We start from the raw sequence: 1348 nt of genomic DNA, 5'->3' as shown, positions 1-1348 counted from the left end.
ATTCTTTTCTTTCGTTTCTTCTCTCTTGTTTTTCGTACTCTTGCTCTTTTCCTTTGATTTTTATTTCTAGAGGCATGTGGTCTGATTCTACCCTTTCCCCCACTTTGAAACTCTCTATTTCTTAGCACGCCTCTTCGTTGACAATTCCATAGTCTATAATTGATTCTCCCCTCGCCCCTACGTACGTCCATTCTCCTTCTTCATCTCATTCCTTGTTTCCATTCAAAATTTCCCATCCTATTTCTTCTATTATCTGCCACAATATTTTCCCTTCTTTGTTATTTGCTTTATCTTTTGATCCTCTTTTCTCTCCCTTTTCTTTATCTATTATTCTTGTCCCCTTATCGCCCAATTTTGCGTTAAAATCCCCTCCTATAAGTATTTTTCCATATCCTTTTTCTTTTGTTTCCGTTTCTATGTTTATCTTGGTTTCCTCCATTTTCTTGCTATAACGGTTATTATTTCCCATCGTTATCCAGCTGTATTACTTTCTTCATTAGTCCGTTTTTATTATTACTTCCCTTTTCCAATTCTTGCATTTCTTTTCGAATTCCCATTACTATTCCCCCGCTTGCTCTCCCCTTTTTCTTTTCCTTTGTCGCCCCTTGACACTCCCACACATATTCTTGTGGTAGTGTCTCTTCCAATTTCTCCCAGTTTTCTCTTTGTACCCAAGTCTCTACTAACCCCACAACATCAAATTTTCCCACGTAGTCCCAGAACTCCTCTTCCTTTTTTCGCAACCGTTGGACATTCCAAAACAGTACCTTCACCCCTTTTTCTCCTAATTTTGTACCAGCTTCCCTTTTTCCGATTTCCCTATCTACATCCTTTATTCCTTTTTCTTTTCCTTTGCCTTGTTTGCTTTCCTTTTTCTTCGTTTTCTTCTTTCTCTTTTGGCTCTTTACTAAAAAATTTTCTGCCTTCTTAAGTCTGCCCTCTTCTTCATTCCATTTAAAATTTCTGCCGTCTACAGTTAACTTTTTATATCCCATTCTAACCATTTTTCCTTTATTTCTCTTTTTTGTTGCCTCCTCTTTTATCTTGTTTTGAATTATTCTTTCCGTTTTCGTCAGATCATCATTTATGTAAGTTGACGACCCTTTTAAGTTCTTCTTGCTTTTCATTACATTTATTTTTTCTTCTCTGTTTTCTAATTCCACTACATAAACTTTCTCTGCAATTTTGTACGCGCTTTTAACTTTACTCTCTACTTTGACTTTCTCTTCTAAAAATTTTGTCACCTTTCCAATTATCTGCTTCTGCTCTCCTGTTTCTATTTCCAATCCCATCATTACTACTTTATTTCTTCTCTTTTTTCTCTCCATTCGATCTAGTTGACTTTCTA

The 1348-nt window shown here is 35.9% G+C and overlaps 1 protein-coding gene across 1 annotated transcript; it reads right to left on the bottom strand.

Annotated features, from left to right (window-relative positions):
* Window positions 1-247: 247 nt before the first annotated feature.
* On the bottom strand, window positions 248-1328 carry LOC135124446 (golgin subfamily A member 6-like protein 2). The gene is made up of 2 exons (XM_064049505.1): window positions 619-1328; window positions 248-581 (listed from the first exon to the last, which is right to left on the bottom strand). Exons 1-2 carry the CDS (start codon window positions 1326-1328, stop codon window positions 560-562), a joined length of 732 nt encoding a protein of 243 aa, XP_063905575.1. The 3' UTR covers window positions 248-559.
* Between the last annotated feature and the right edge of the window lie 20 nt (window positions 1329-1348).

This window comes from Zophobas morio, unplaced genomic scaffold, assembly GCF_036711695.1.
Source record: "Zophobas morio isolate AGI-343-1 ecotype UQ-CSIRO unplaced genomic scaffold, CSIRO_AGI_Zmor_V1 ptg000007l, whole genome shotgun sequence".
Lineage (NCBI taxonomy): Eukaryota > Metazoa > Arthropoda > Insecta > Coleoptera > Tenebrionidae > Zophobas > Zophobas morio.
The sequence above is the reverse complement of the archived record's forward strand: the minus strand, read 5'-3'. Positions and strand labels throughout refer to the sequence as shown.

Coding starts and splice junctions, on each gene's coding strand:
- LOC135124446 (XM_064049505.1), bottom strand. CDS start 1,328: ATGGAGAGAAAAAAGAGAAGAAATAAAGTAGTAATGATGGGATTGGAA. Junction 582..618: donor ACACTACCACAAGAATATGT/GTGGGAGTGTCA, acceptor GAAAAGAAAAAG/GGGAGAGCAAGCGGGGGAAT.